Genomic DNA, 13,962 nt, shown 5'->3' on the forward strand with positions numbered 1-13,962 from the left:
ATTAGCATTCCTCCTAATTTTCTCTTGGTTATAAGTCTTATTTATTCATCTTAATTTACACTATCAGACTTTAAGACTGTCTTTGCTGTCAGACAAATTTTTTTTTTATTTTTATGCACTGTATTACTTTCTAAACCGTACAATGCTAAACAGATATAATATAGACTTTCATACCTAGGAAGAAGATAATATATATTTTAAGCATTTAAAGAAAGTTTAGTCCACATTTGGGACTCTCTCAGTGATACTTTCAGACAATTTATGAAAAACATGGTCCAAACGCTCTTGTCATGCCATGCTGCTGCATATGTTACCCTCTGGTGCCTGCGACATAAAATATGCTGTACATTATCAGCAATCATTAGGTCGTTCATATTAAAATTGAATTGTTTTTGCTCATTAACAAATTACCCGATATTTTGAAGAGGGCATAGCTATTTGCTTTGGAAAAATGCCTAATAGATCAGGTGTATTGCCACAGATGGTATAAAATAAGCTAAATATGTAAATAGAATCCCCCTTTCAACCTTTTCTGAACCCGTATAGCTGAGGTACATCGGGTCATGGTCACCCCTAAATCAGTAACATGTGTAAATAGAATATGATCACTGGATCATATTTAAGGGTTGTAAAATAATTCTCGGTATTCAATGAGTTTCATTCCTTTTTATTCACATTATTACATACTGTGCTGTTTACAGTACAGATATGATATCACCCCATCTTTTAGATGGTGTTGATTGTAGAAATTTGGTAATATGTTCATTTCTTTCTGCAAATTTTGCATTTAATTGCTCGTATAGTTAAAGGACATTTCTTTCTAAGATTATTGTCCAATTATCTGGATGTTCAGTGGCAAGCATTGGTTTGTACTTTTATCATGGAATATCATTTCCTATGACTGCATTGTGGAAAAATTGGTGAATTATTATTATATATGTAAAGTACCAACCATTGTAAGGGTGGGTCACAGCAAGCTAATTAGAGTGGATAGTTAGATTGCTTAAGGTGGTTGCAAATTCAAACATACATCATTTATTATTGTTTCTTAATGTAATCACATTTTTTTATCTTTGTTTTCGATTTCGTTGTGACGTGAATTGATTTTTGGATCATCTTTTGCAATTCTTAAATAAGATTTGAAATGTTTTCTCATTGGTGCTGTGGTGAGGTGAATAGATCTTTTGTTCTGACAAGAAAATGTTAGATCTTTTATTGTTTTCTTAAAATTCAAATCAGTAGAACATTATTTTTTCCATATTTTTAATTTAAAAGATAATACCTGAATGTCTAACATCTAAAAGCATCTTTGTGTGATCTTGTGTTCCTAGTTATTTTCTTTATATAGAGATTCATATCATTTATTGATATAATTTCCCATTTTACTTCTCTTGGAATGCGTGTAATATGAAATGGGATTGCCTGACTCTTCCATATATATTTTGGGTTCCCTTACACAGTACGTACAGCTTTATACAGCTCTCAGAAGATTATGTTGGACTTGAATTCAATCCAAGTTTTGTTTCATGCCAAATAGATTGCAAATTATCAACAATGAAAGTTTGTTATAATGTAAACATTGTATTGGCACCCACCTCAGATGTTCAACCCTATCAAGCACTAGATTTTGTATAAATACTTTTAGTTTTACCCTTTCTTTGTCTTAATGTTGGCGTGATATTATTCCTTTAAGGAATATGGCAAGTAATTTGTATTTTTCGTGTTGTGGTTAGAACCTGTTGAGAATTTTGGTATTTTGCTTCCTCAGACCACTTTGAAGAAGTCAATATCAAGAAGTGCAATTCTGTGATTTTGACTTAAGTTGTATCAGAATCAGAGGTAGTAATGACAAATGCCTGTGAGTGTATTTTTGTAGGTCTTGATTATACACGCACATGTATACATCTTCTCGTCATAAATTAATTAATGGTGTAGATTTTTGTGGTGGTTTTGTAGCTTGTTGTTGCTGAGGTAGGTAGGAGGGTGCTTTGTTTTGCTCTTACCATTTGTAAATTACACATTTTTGTTTAAATATATTTTCAATAGTACAAATTGTTTCTGATGCATTATAATTTTTTTCATTCATGGTTGTAGGTCTGCCTTTCACCCTTCCTATGTGTTCTAATTTCCAGAACAACTTTTTGAATTGGACACTATTGAATGTGTATTTTAGAACTAGATATGTTGATGTAATCTGTCCAGTCATCTTCCTTGCATTATCTCAGTAGCTCTGTCATATAAATGATGTTGTTCAATACGCTGGTCTGCGTTGGACACAGCATAAGATGCATCATTTTTAAATATATTATGAAAAAACAAAACAAGATCTTAGACCTTGATAACAAAATCTAGATATTACCACAATACAATTTACCTGACCAAACTATACTTTTATTCTACTTGGTGGCTGAGTGCTATTCAGAATTGCTATGGTAACAGATGTGTCAAGCCACCTGATGAAAAAGAGATTGTAATGTTGCTGCTGCAGTTGAGTATTGAAACAGGTTCTATGGGAATTCCAGCCATAAAAACAACAAAAATTCCTAACAGATAAAAGATTGAGAGCAGTGATATGAAGCAATAAATTGGATTGCAGGAATGTCACTAGCAGAGTAACAGAAAGCTTACTACTACTGTTAGTAATAACCATTTGTAACAAAAATTATCTACTTGAAGAGACACAAAGTAATACTGTATGAACATATTTTTCAATGATGCAAAAACTACTAGGAGAAATAAAAGACCTAGATGGGTGTCATGCTCTTCAAAAATTATCTAGACAAAATAAGCACATGAAACAACAAATGGCAAATGAAACTCAGTTTTTATAAATGCCAATAAGTTAAATCAAAGCTACATTCAACCTATAGATTATGTGAAATAAAAGACACTAAAAACTCGGCTGAAGAAAGAGATGTAGGAGGTGGTTCTGGATAGTAAATTTTCTAGAGGATCACATGAAGGTCATTGTTAGAGGAACTTATGCTGTGTGCAACAATTTCAGAACTACTATCCAGTACTTTTAAATTCATGAATGAAAATGTGCTAACCAAATAATTTCACATCATACCTGAGACCTAAATTTGAATACCCAGCAGTTGTGTGGTGTTTATATCTCAAAAAGCATATCAGTGAATTAAGAAAGGTGCAAATGTTTGCTATTGAATGGCTCACGGACCTAAAATACAAGAGCTATGAGGAGAGGCTGAAGACGTTAAATACTGTATGTCAAATGTGTTTTACTGAAATTACTGTACGGTATTCACATTTATGACAGGAATTGTCAAAATTGTTAATAAGGAATTTTGAGTCCCACAACATTGAGAAGAGGACAGAAATTCAAGCTAAGAAAGTGGCAAAAAAAAAAGTAAAACTTTACTTGCAAACAGTGGCAAAGAGATGGAATCAAATAAATGAGAGGGTAGTGTATGCCAAAACCACTGGAAGCTTCAGCACATATAACAAAGATTAACGGGAAGACAGGACACCAGGAGTGTGGCTCACATCCTGTAACTATACTCAAGCATATTATTTTGGTAATTACATGTACAGTATGTAAATAGTGTCACTTACACTACAGAGCAGGATCTTCTTATCTTGAGGTTATCTTGAGATGATTTCGGGGCTTTTTAAGTGTCCCTGCGGCCCGGTCCTCGACCAGGCCTCCACCCCCAGGAAGCAGCCCGTGACAGCTGACTAACACCCAGGTACCTATTTTACTGCTAGGTAACAGGGGTATAGGGTGAAAGAAACTCTGCCCATTGTTTCTCGCCGGCGCCCGGGATCGAACTCAGGACCACAGGATCACACGTCCGAAGTGCTGTCCGCTCGGCCGACTGGCTCCCTTTGGAGCCGGTCACTTAAGGATGGAGTCACTTATGGACAAATCAATTAACACCAACACTGTATTTAAATCTGCATTCATGAGTTAAGGCTCTAGCCAGCTCTTTTGTGCAGATATATTCTTGGGTAGAGTGGTGCAAGGTCAAGGGTCAACTGCCTGTTGACAGTTGCATTTCACAAATGACTTTATATATCACTGACATTACACATGCCATGGATAATGCACTAAAGTTTGGTGGGAAGCATAGAGTGCACAATTGTATAACGCTATGACTAAGTACAAGTAAGTGATCAGCGAATTCTTATACTCATAACAGGCACATCTTAGTTTCACTCATTAAAGATGGGCAATGTGGAGGCGAGATTGGAGTGGCCACAAACAATTCTTGGCAGTATACCAGTGAGGGAAAGATATTAGATCTGTGTTATCTATGTGGTAAGGTTGTCAAAAAAGGTGATTCTCAGTGATATTGGATAGGCAGTTCATTTATGGCCGCCTTCCCATGCCCACCATATTCATACTTCATAATGAAAGAAGAAGAGAATTAATATCAAGAAACGGAAAAGAAGGTATTAATCTTGATTGCCCGTTGTTGACTGCTCATTTTTAACTTGTGTTATCTTGCTTGGTGAAACATGGATTCTCCAGAAAAAGAGCCAGTTGGCACTTTGAAGACAAGGTCACCACCGACTGAGCATCTGTACATGTAATGATCGCCCACAAACAAGTCACAAGGGATACATGTACAAAGAGGTATATCCCACTTCTTGGTGTATATAAAGTTGAGTGTTAACTCTAGTCTTGAGCTATGTTCTGGCCTAAAATTACTTGCTGATTGGTCGTTAAGCTATTGTCATGGCCATAATAACCATACCAGCGACGGAGCCTCTTCATACATAATGGGTCATGTTGTGCAGTGGTCTATATCCTCATTTCACATCCTAGGACCCTGGATGGGAGAGATAGTTGGACATATTTCTTTTTATCTGATTCATTTGTTCACTTAGTTACCCAGAATATAGACAGATGTTGTGGGGTTGCATTCTTATGGGGACTTTGAGAGGCCAAATAGGTTTCTTGTCCCTTCGGAAACCACAAGGTGAACAATAACGATCACCTACAACCAGGTTGCAAAACTTACCCTGTGAGCTCCTCGCCCTCTGTCCCTTGGTGACTGCAGGAAATGCGTTAACATCAAATTTTCCATACCATGTCTTTTCTTGTCTCTTTTGTGTCTTTACATTGTTTTCTGATAGTCTTTCTTGTCTTCTTCACATCCACACCTTTGGATGCTGAAATTACAAAAAGTAAAGAAAAATGATACATTAAAGAAGGTAGTTCAGAGCTGTACAAACCCTATCAGCCTTCTACTTTGAAGAAATATATGCAAGTTTTAAACATATTAAATGATTTTTAAATTTTCTGATGTATTAGTGAATTCATGCAACATTGTTTAGTTTTCTGCCGTTCCAATAAAATGCAGGAAAAATACTATACTGTATTAGTGAAAAGTAAACAAAAAATGCAAACCTAGGTGCTTTTTGCCTAGTATAAGAGAGTGCCCATAAAAGAATACATACTTTGTTAGTTTAAACTTTTAATTTGTACCTGAAAGTCTCTTAGTCCAGTAAGAGTTCTTGCTTGTCTTTTCTGTAAGTCCTCCATTGAGTCTTCATATATCACTCACACATAAAGGCCAGCTGAGCTGCAAACATTACCACTTCTTTGGCCGTACCTATTTCCATTTACAGGTATCACATTTTTTGTATAGGCTCCAGTATACAACTTATATTTTGGAATTTTTTCAGACACGATATATCCTCCTGCTACACAGATATTTAAAATCTGTTATTGTTTCCAAATACTACTGACCTTGTTACTGTAAAATTCCTTTCTTGAGTGCCCCAATCTTCTTTGTTGCCATCCATGCACTTTCATTGCTTCTTAATACCCCAGTCTTGCTCGTTTGCATTCACGCTTTCCCATTCTTCTTTACACACCAGTGTTGCTCATTGCCATTGGTTCACATTCATGTTTCTTATTGCCTCATTTGTGCTCACTACCATTCATGCATTTTCATTCTTCTACTCTTAAGGACTCACAAATTCTTGTACGAAATGTTTGCGGCCTCTGCTAATAGTCTGTGATGTGCAAAACCCATCCTACTAAATTGACAGCACAGTACCTCTTGCTACTATGGATGGAATATACAAAATATGGAATGTCGTACCCAAAAAAGAAGAAATTTTGTTCTACAAGAACAAGAGATAACCAAAAACTTTAACAGCTTTATGATAAACCTAACCTGTTCTAGGGCTAAGTAAGAATGCTAGGCCTAACAAACACAATATTTAGCATACTAGACCTAGGAGGAAAAGTTAGGGTTGGTTGTTGTCTGACAAACATACAACGTAACAACACTAATGTAGCAACATTGTTGTGAAAATAATGTTGTGAGTATTCTGTGTTTGTTGGAACGTTCCTTCTCAGTCCTGCTACAAAACACAGATTTTGTTTTAGATGTAACATTTTATATATATCATATTAGCTAATGTTCTATCGTTGTTGGAAAACCGAGTGGATTTGCATACAGCAAATTGGCAAGCATTTTGTATGTAGTGAATATCTTTGTCAGTGCTGTTTAATTAAGTAATTTGTGATTGATAATTGATGTACAATTATCAGTAATCATTGAATTAATTATAATGTATTATATCCACTGGGGTCATGAATAGGGGTATGGAAATAAATCTTTCAAAGAGGAAAATTTACATTTTAGGATGTTGAAAACTCATTAAATAGTGAACATATGGTACATCCTTCTCAAGAAAAGAGATTATTTTACTTAATGAAGTTACACATATCATAAGCTCGATGAAGACGTACTCATTTCGTGGCACACACTTACAAATTCGTGCAGTGTGTACTATTGCCTGTACTCTAGTTATTAAATGGATTGGCTCTTTAGTTTACATAAGCTGAAGCTACACAAATTTGTTTTCTTATTTTTTAAATTCAGATATACAGTATATAGAGATTTGGCAAAATGTGTTTACTGCTCCATAAATGAGAAAACACCTTAAAAATATCTTCTGTGATGGTTAACTTTACTGTTCTTAAAAGATTTCCGAGATTTTGTTCTAGTTTTGAATATCATGCATTCATTGCTTACATCTTGCCGGCTTGTGTTCATTGAAGCTCTCTGCTTAAATACTGTCTATGAGTGAACGTTGAAACAATTGGAATCAAGTTTTATGAATGCTCTGTTTCAGTGTGGGGACCTGTCATCATATGACAATCATATTTTACTTAGCGAAGATTTCATAAGGCCGAAGATTGTATTGTGTGCTGTATATATTCAAATATGTCAAAACAAGATCAAGTTTCATTAATTTAAATTGCTTTAAAAGGCTGGACTGAGTAAAATAATAGGTCGCATGCAGCCTTAAGGCTGCAGCTTCTGCACCCTTACTTTATTTAATCATTAAAGAAAACGATGCTGGTGCCAAATTCCATAGCCTTGAAGAAGTAGTGGGAATTGTTTAATGGTGACATTTTTAATGCTGCAAACATTGTCATGCATATTCTAATTTATAACATCAAGCACTTTTTAATATACAGTATCACTATTCCAACTGTGTCATTTGAATTATGAACAGAATACTCTGTTACTGGGGAGATTGGAGGATAACATAACAGTTCTCTTATGTTACTTGTCAAAATATTGTTATTTCATACTTTAGTTAATACATATTGTACTGCATGTCCATTACTAACACTGTATTTTCATTTTACTATATATATTTCTTGGAAGATTCTTTTGTCTCAGACATTTAATTATCAATAAAGACTATATTACAAGCTATCCATGGGGTTTGGATTTTTTTTTTAAGTACAGTAGAAAAAATCACAAGGCAGTGTATTACCCTCCTCTCTAGACAACCTCTGTGACTTCTTACTCAGTGACATTTCGGTATCCTCTCTCTGTCCGCTGCCCATTTTTTTTTATCAGTTTGCCACTTTGTGTATTGTAATAATATTTTGGTCTAATACACTTATATTCTGTTATGTCTTCGTTGTGCCACTGATTCGCTTCCTCCTAAATATACTGCTTCATGTCCTTTGTTCAAGCAATTCCTGTATTATATATGTACTTAAGTTTAAATCCCATGTTAAATCATACATACGGTCTTAATGTTCTTGAGTTGTAGTTCTTTAGTTCATTAACTCTTCTGTCATCAAATTTCCCTCTAATCTTCACTTTGAAAGAATAAAATATTTTTCAAAAGCTTTTATGAAACATCGTTGCCCCTTACATATATTTTTCTTATATCAGTTAAAAATTTTCTTGAGTTTCTAATAAAAAGATTGTTATAATTGGTGTTTTCATGGTAGTTATGCATCATATAAAGAATTGTTCTTTGTTCAGTACTACTGTATATATTCCAGTACGTGTTTTTGCCTTCAGTACGTATATTTGTCTGGCTCATTTTTAACTTTGATAAAGAGTCAATAACTAGCATTTATTATTATATCTATACAGTATATAGAGCATGAATTAGTAATTTGCTTAGGCTCTTTGGCAATATTCTGTATAAATAATGTAAGAATCATTTGTTGCAGGGAAATGCTTGTACCTGTCAGGACTGATCCCAGAACCACTAACGTCTGATGATGACTTCCGTTTGTTAGAACATGGCATTGGCTTCACTAATATTGTTGCTCGCACAACACGGGGATCAGCAGATTTAACGCGAAAAGAGATAAAAGAAGGTATTGTATCAGGTTAAACATACATATTTGAAAAGTTAAGATAAATTCATGGGATGTGAAAAAAAAGCATCTATCACCTACTCCGATAAGTGTGTGGCCCATACATTTTTCAGTTTTTGCGTATGCATTTATGACAGATACTCTCATGTGTGTTCTAGCAATCATATTTTCTTCATTGTTTATCACACGATGTTCTAGAGTTTGTCCTTGGTCGTGTTCTTTTTTCATTACATATCTACTTCTTTTTATACAGGTGGACAAATCCTACTCTCAAAACTGCAACGATATCAGCCTCGAATTGCTGTCTTCAATGGTAAAGGAATTTATGAAATATTTTCTGGAAAAAAAGAATTTTCATTCGGAAGACAACCGGAAAAAATTGAAGGAACTCGCACAGTAAGTATGAGTGTTTATGGAGTTGGTGAGCATGTTTACTATATTCATTACAACAATTTTGTATGCCCAAAAAGTGAGATTCCAAAAATGAGCTTTCATACAGTGCCATCAGGAAAGATAAAATATTCAAATTGTGAAGATATAAGCTAAAATATTTGAGGTAGTTTTCAGTTAAGATATATAGACCATTTAAATTCTCACGAATAAGTTGCGTACTGTAAATTTAGTTTATTGCTGATTCTGCCTTGTACAGTATCTGTGTGATGAGAGTTCTAGATATCTGCAGTGTATCAGACAATTTATTATATAAATATATTTGAAGAACATTTAACAATTTCTTGGCTAATATATAACATATACATAAAAACACTATTAATAATAACAGGTGCTATAATTTTTATGACCACCAATTTAAAAAGGTATTACTAAGGTATTTTTGATTGATTAGTTGAAGCAGCATGCCACACACGTTCTTTAGGAAATGTTCTTATTTACTCTATTTGGACTTGGACGTTAAACAGTATGAAAGTAAATAATTAATAAAAATATTTGTGGAAGAATACAGACATGCAGTTCTCATTTAAATTAAGGCATGTAATGCACTGTAACAGAGACAAAGTAAAGAAACTGTAAATTGTAGATTTTAATTGTAGATACTAGTATTATGATGATTTAAAGTTGCTTCTGCTTTAGTATCACTTGTGTAGAGCTTAAACTCTCACTTTCACCCTATAATGATTCAACTTTTTTCCAGCACGTGTGGGTGATGCCGTCATCGTCAGCGCGATGTGCACAGCTTCCGAGGGCTCTTGACAAAGTCCCGTTCTATACGGCTCTTCGAAAATTCAGAGATTTCCTGAAAGGTACATTGGATGAATTAAACGAAGAGGAAATTACATTTATTAATGCAAAAGTAAAGAATTTAAAAATGGAACCTAGTGAGAAGGTGGAGCTTGGGTGCGAGGGTCCACCGGTAGACCTATGCCGGCCGCCTGATCCCATGGGTTCCCCAGTGAATGACGAGGATAGGCTAGTTATCAAGGAAGAAATGGATATGCCTACAAAACTTGATATGGAGGCAGAGGAAGATGAAATTAGCAAAGAAATGCCACGAACACTTTTTAACCTAAATGGGATGACCAGAGAACAGCTAGATTGTATGGATTGTCCCACCATACCTATCAGGAAGAAGCGTGGCAGACCGAAAAAGACTCCAGATGATCCGAATGCCCCGCCCCGTCCTCGGCCTCGGCCTCAAAATACAGACCCATTGATGTTTAATGGTGAGCAACCAATAAAGAAAAAAAGAGGAAGACCAAAGAAAGTTTTAGAAGATGGCACTATTCCTCCACCAAAGCGACCGGGAAGGAAACCTAAAGCTCTAAAAGAAATGTTAGCACAGCAGCAAGGGCAACATCTTCACCATCCGCAGCATCTAAGTCAGCATCCTCAATTAAGTCAGCAGTTAGGTCAGCAGCAGCCCCCACCTCCACCTGTAGGAATGGCACATATGAATGGAATGATGTCCCCAACAGGGTTTAGCCCAAACCCAGGTGCTCAGACATTCTCTCCACAATATGGTAGCCATACCCCTGTTCATGGAGGTGGTAGCCTCACCCCAAATCACACTGGTAGCCAGACCCCTGGCCATAATCAGGGTCCTGGCCACAATCAACCCCCTGTTCACACTCAGACTCCAGGCCTCAATCAGAACCCCAACCACCCTGCAGCAATGGTTCCAAGAGGACCAACTCCACAACAGTTTGGTCAGTCTCCAGGATATTCCCCTGGTCCAGCGGTCAACCCTGTCAACCCTCAACACCAGCAAAGAACAGCGACATCTTACGGTCAACAACAAACGGATACGCCATCAGATTTAAAAGTTGATGAAGAGCACCACTTAGGTCTTTCTTCTCCTCCTGCATCGCCCCTCATGACGCAACCAGATTTTGAGCCTCCTAGCAGCATGCCAGAAGGAGACATGTCTATTGGTGCTTCAGACACTCAAAGTTCTGCAGCTCTCACTCCAAGTCATCAAGAAGATGGTAAGGCATCTGTACCATTAGCTACCAGGGACCAGCCCCAACTCACCCCTACAATGCCTGGCCAATTCTCCAACCCCACAACCCCAGTAGATGGCAGCTCATACCAGAATTACCCTTCATATCCTTCAAACGCTTCACACTCACCATCAATGGTGAAACCATCTGCTGTACACCCGGGGCAGTCACCGACGATTGTGAGCAAGGGGGATGTAGCATCGAAGAGCTTATCTGGTCTTGAGTCATTAGTAGACCAGATACCTAGCCTAAATGAACATGAAACAAGCAGCCAACATTCTGCTCACTCAAATTCTGCCCCTTGTTCCAATCCTACTACCCCTGGCCCCCCTGCGGGATCAGCCCCCTTCAGCCCTGGTCACGTTCCGCCCACCTCCACATACCAGAGCTACCCAGGGGGAGGCAGCTCAGGAGCTTCAGCATACCCCACCTCCCACTATGGCTCACCTCAGTCTTCACACCCATATTCCCCTCACTATAGCTCCAACAGTACAAACCTCAGTACAAATTTCAGTGTGAGCTCACTGGCAAATAGCAGCATTAGTACCACTATGTCGTATAGTAGTGCTTATGACCTGGGGTCACCACAAGCGTCAACTAGCTCATTTAGTGTGTCATCGTTGACGAGCAGTGCCCCAGCCCCTTCCCCCTCCATGTACAGCCAGTCCTATTCTCCTGCTCCTCCATCTGCCCCTGGCCCACCCCCTCACTCCTCTTATCCAGATATTATGAGCCCCTCAATGTTGGCTCCAACCCCTTCCATGGGCTCATCTTTTATGGGATCTCCCAGCCTAATGAGTTCACCCACACCCATGAGCTCAAGTATGGGTGGATCCTCCATGGGTCCCATGGGTGCTCTTCACTCCTCCATGGGCATGACAGGGTCACAACTACCATACCCTTATTCACAATATAGTGATGCTGCACCTGGATATCCCCCTCCAGGGCACTCCACTTTTCCCTATCCCCCAACAGCTCCCGGGTTTCACGTACCCTCTCCACGCTTCCCTTACCCGTCCCCTTATGCTAACTCCCCCTATACTCAAGGCTACTCTCAGAATGCCGTGCTGGAGCGTATCAAACAAACCAGTATGGGCATGGGCTTTGGGGGATTTTAAGGTGCAAGGATAGTAATGATAGAAGTACTCTGGTGTAGTGTACTAGCCATGTAAAGGAAATAGGTCTCACTGTTTCCCATGCTCACTGTATCGTCTCAGTGTCAGTTCCTTGTTTTAGCTTTTTTATATATTTGTTACCCTTGAGCACCTGGTAAGCTCCACTTCCGTCTCCTCACTGTCAAGTGATAAAGTGAAGGAGGTTGTGGCACTTGAGTGATTAATTGTATGTAAACTGTTCTCTGTGTGTGGAGAAGGGAGTGTTTGCCATATATGACAGGGTAATAATAATTGCTAAGCATTGTGATGCACCAGAGCAGCACTCCTCCCCTCAGTGAACAGCGTCAAGTGTTGCATCACCATTCCTGCGTTGTGCACTAATAATGGCCAGTGATCTCATGAGCCGTGTAACAGGCCAACTGACCGATCTGCCTCGTGGCAGATTCACCACAGCTCACAAACGCTAGGATCCACCTCTCTGGATGGTCCCGTTGACCATCCAGGAGCACAGTCCCACTGTAACAGTAAACAAGGGGACATAAAACAAGTACTTTCTATCAGTGAAACTGGGGACTAAGTCCTCCACAACAGTGATTTTAGAGGCTAAAAAGCCCCACATAACAGTGAACAATAAAACTGGAAGGTCCTGCCAGAAGTGAACTGAGCTTACCCCCATGTGCATCAATCTTTACAGACTGTGTGACAGAAACTTGTGATGTGGAGAAGTGTGTGTGTGTGGAAGTGACAAACAAGGAGTCCCATTTGGCTTCCACATGGTGATGAAAAATAAGTGGTTTTGGTACCCAGTCCAGGAGGATTGTGAACAAGTATGTGTTGAGACAGTTCCTTCCAACAGATAATGTAAAGTAGTATTAAGAAGCCAGACCCTTTTATATGGACAGCACAATACTCTTTTGGTGCAATATAGTCATCAATCATTCATGCGCACAGTGTTGACAGATGTTTTTGAAATTATATTAACACACTTGTTTATATCTACCACCCATATTTGCAGTTTAATGATTTGTAGTAAAAAACCCCCCAGAACAAAATTGTCACAGACTATTTGATACAGTTTGTTAAGCCATGAATATTTCAAGGGTACTATCTACTTCACAGTAGACACATGTTTTGGAGATATAATGAGGAAAGGCACTTTTGCTGGTCGACACCTGTTCAATTGCAGTACATAAACTTAGCTGACCAATCATACAAGTTCATTTTGTTTTGTTGTCATCTAATTTTCCTTGCACTGCCTGAATATATAGATGCAGCTCATGTTGCTATATAATAATCGAGGCTGTAGGAACTGTGTAATTATGTGAGGTTAGGTGTTGGTAACATTTGCATTGTGTGTAGACTGTCAAAAGTACATTCCCTTAATATATCTCTTAAGAATCTCATTACACTAGTTTCAAGGACTTCTGATTGCTCATATATAATACTGACTATGTTGGGTTAATTTAATAATGACAAATAATTCTTGACATAATTATCAATGCCATGGCTTTGCATCTGGCGTCTGTATCCAACTATTGATTGATACGTAACTCTTGTATCCAACTGTTTGAAACCTGGTGTCTGCCCGCAAGCAGTAGACAGTCAGGGTTGTGGTGTCGAGCTGTGTTAAGGAGCATCAAATTGCAGTAGTTAATTGGCTAATATTTCCCACCATGTTTAACTCAAGTTAAGGCTATAATTTACTTATATAAATTCATGTGTGGTACAAATAATATATCTAATGTTGAATATTTTGGGAAATCTGTAAAAAAAA

At 37.7% G+C, this 13,962-nt stretch overlaps 1 protein-coding gene across 2 annotated transcripts in view; it reads left to right on the forward strand.

Moving 5' to 3' along the window:
- LOC123759033 (uncharacterized) overlaps positions 1-13,962 on the forward strand; it is a gene marked incomplete in the record, with an annotated part of 115,218 nt that extends 101,256 nt beyond the window's left edge. For both annotated transcript variants that reach the window (XM_069324853.1, XM_069324854.1), the window contains 3 exon segments: positions 8,468-8,617; positions 8,871-9,013; positions 9,768-13,962. In XM_069324853.1, coding sequence (XP_069180954.1) covers positions 8,468-8,617; positions 8,871-9,013; positions 9,768-12,191 — 2,717 coding nt within the window.

The sequence above is a fragment of the Procambarus clarkii genome, chromosome 15, assembly GCF_040958095.1.
Source record: "Procambarus clarkii isolate CNS0578487 chromosome 15, FALCON_Pclarkii_2.0, whole genome shotgun sequence".
Lineage (NCBI taxonomy): Eukaryota > Metazoa > Arthropoda > Malacostraca > Decapoda > Cambaridae > Procambarus > Procambarus clarkii.